The 1891-nt window shown below is 36.3% G+C and overlaps 1 protein-coding gene across 1 annotated transcript; it reads left to right on the top strand.

The window, feature by feature from the left end:
• Positions 1 to 3: 3 nt before the first annotated feature.
• On the top strand, positions 4 to 561 carry LOC103602697 (olfactory receptor 10A3-like; the record flags this gene model as incomplete). The annotated part of the gene is made up of 1 exon (XM_008587129.1): positions 4 to 561. A coding segment is annotated over one exon (558 nt), but the record flags the coding sequence as incomplete, so codon positions are not given.
• Between the last annotated feature and the right edge of the window lie 1330 nt (positions 562 to 1891).

The following is a 1891-nucleotide window of genomic DNA, read 5'->3' as shown; positions in this document are numbered from 1 at the left end:
CCTCTGAACTACCCAATGACTATGAACAAAAGGGTTTTTATGAAATTAGTAATGTTCTCATGGGTCTCAGGTATCATGGTGGCTACGGTATCAACTTCATGGGTGTCTAGTTTTCCCTTTTGTGGCCCCAATGAAATTAATCATATATCTTGTGAAGCCCCAGCTGTGCTAGAACTTGTATGTGCAGACACCTTCTTGTTTGAAATTTATGCCTTCACAGGCACCATTTTGATTATTTTGGTTCCTTTCCTGTTGATACTCTTGTCTTACCTTCGAATTCTGTTTACCATCCTGAAGATGCCGTCAACCACTGGGAGACAAAAGGCATTTTCCACGTGTGTGTCCCATCTCACATCTGTCACCCTCTTCTATGGCACAGCCAGTCTGACTTATTTGCAGCCCAAGTCTGGCTACTCACCAGAAACCAAGAAACTGATGTCACTGTCCTACTCGCTGCTTACACCTCTGCTGAATCCGCTTATCTACAGCGTGCGAAACAGTGAGATGAAAAGGGCTTTGATGAAATTATGGCAAAGAAAAGTGGTTTTTCCCACAGTGTGACCTGCTGAGAAGCCGTGCGATGTTTAGTAGCTGCCTGAACTCTCTTTAAATTTATTAAATGGTGAAAACAGTTTGCATATCTTGGTTTGAGTATGCTTAATTTTTTAAGTTCTGGATGTTTGATCATATATTAGGGCATCTTTATATGTTAATGTTTTTATTTTTTCATATGTGCATAATATTTTGTAGTATTGGATATAACACAATTTCTCCAACAATTTGTTTAGTAGTGGCTCTACTGTTTGTTTGGTTTTATTCCTCACAATGACAATACAAAAATAAACTACCTATTTTTATACATTCATAATTCTGGTGCTTTAATTTGTACTAAATAGCTTTCTTGAACTGGGTTTAGTAGGTCAAAGCACATGTGAGCTTGTTCATTTTCTGAGATATTACCAAATTACTTTTGTAAATGATTTTAAATAATTCAGTATGACCAGAAGACATATTCTGTCCCACTGACTGGGTTGAACTCCAAGAAACCTACAAGTAAAGGTATGAGATTTTTAGTTCTGTAGTGAAAATCTGTTCTATTAATAAGTGGAAATGAGCAGCTATTTACTGACAGGACCTCACTGGTTGTATTCAGGGATGCAGAAGGATCATTATCCAAAACTGGATTTCATCTCATTGTCTTACAATATATTAATCCAGTGTTTTGAGCACAGAACATGTGATCATTTTAAAAGTTATGTACAGTATTGCTGTCCTTTTTATTTTTGACAATTGCTTTTGGAAACCTGGTCAAATTCCTTTTATAGGGCAAAAATGCCCTCTTGAGTCATAGCAATATCTCCGTGAATCTTTCTTGGAATGAATAACTACACACTTTACAACACTGAAAAGTAACATTTTATTCTTGTTAACTATTTTAATATTGCTACCAGAAATACGTAGGTTCCCACTCGTTGAATCTGCATCAAAGGACTTAACACCACCCCTCATTTCTACTCCAGGGGAGATAATAAAGAGGTCAGAACACTTTCCTCTATGAAGCAATCCTTCCTTCGATAAAAAGCATTTTTCTTGTTCATATCTACCCCTGCCAAAAATGGTGGTGGAGGTGTAAATCTGATTGGAGTTTCAAAAAAAAAAAAAAATGGGAATTTCATCAGCAAAATCTGAAACCTTGTGGGCAATATCTGAATGTTGTATAATATTGTTTTCAGTTGGGCATCAAACAAAAATTGGCAAAAGCCTTTGATTGGATCCCATCTCTTCACATCTTTAAGTTGCCTTCTTATGGCTCCTAAAAGAACCAATTAAGTAAGGCTTATCTAAAACAAACAAATAAGCAAACAAACAAAGGAAGTCAAATACAGAGAAT

Source organism: Galeopterus variegatus, unplaced genomic scaffold (genome assembly GCF_000696425.1).
Source record: "Galeopterus variegatus unplaced genomic scaffold, G_variegatus-3.0.2 Scaffold4255, whole genome shotgun sequence".
NCBI lineage: Eukaryota > Metazoa > Chordata > Mammalia > Dermoptera > Cynocephalidae > Galeopterus > Galeopterus variegatus.
Note: the sequence above shows the minus strand (reverse complement) of the source record. Positions and strands in the feature narration are given on the sequence as shown.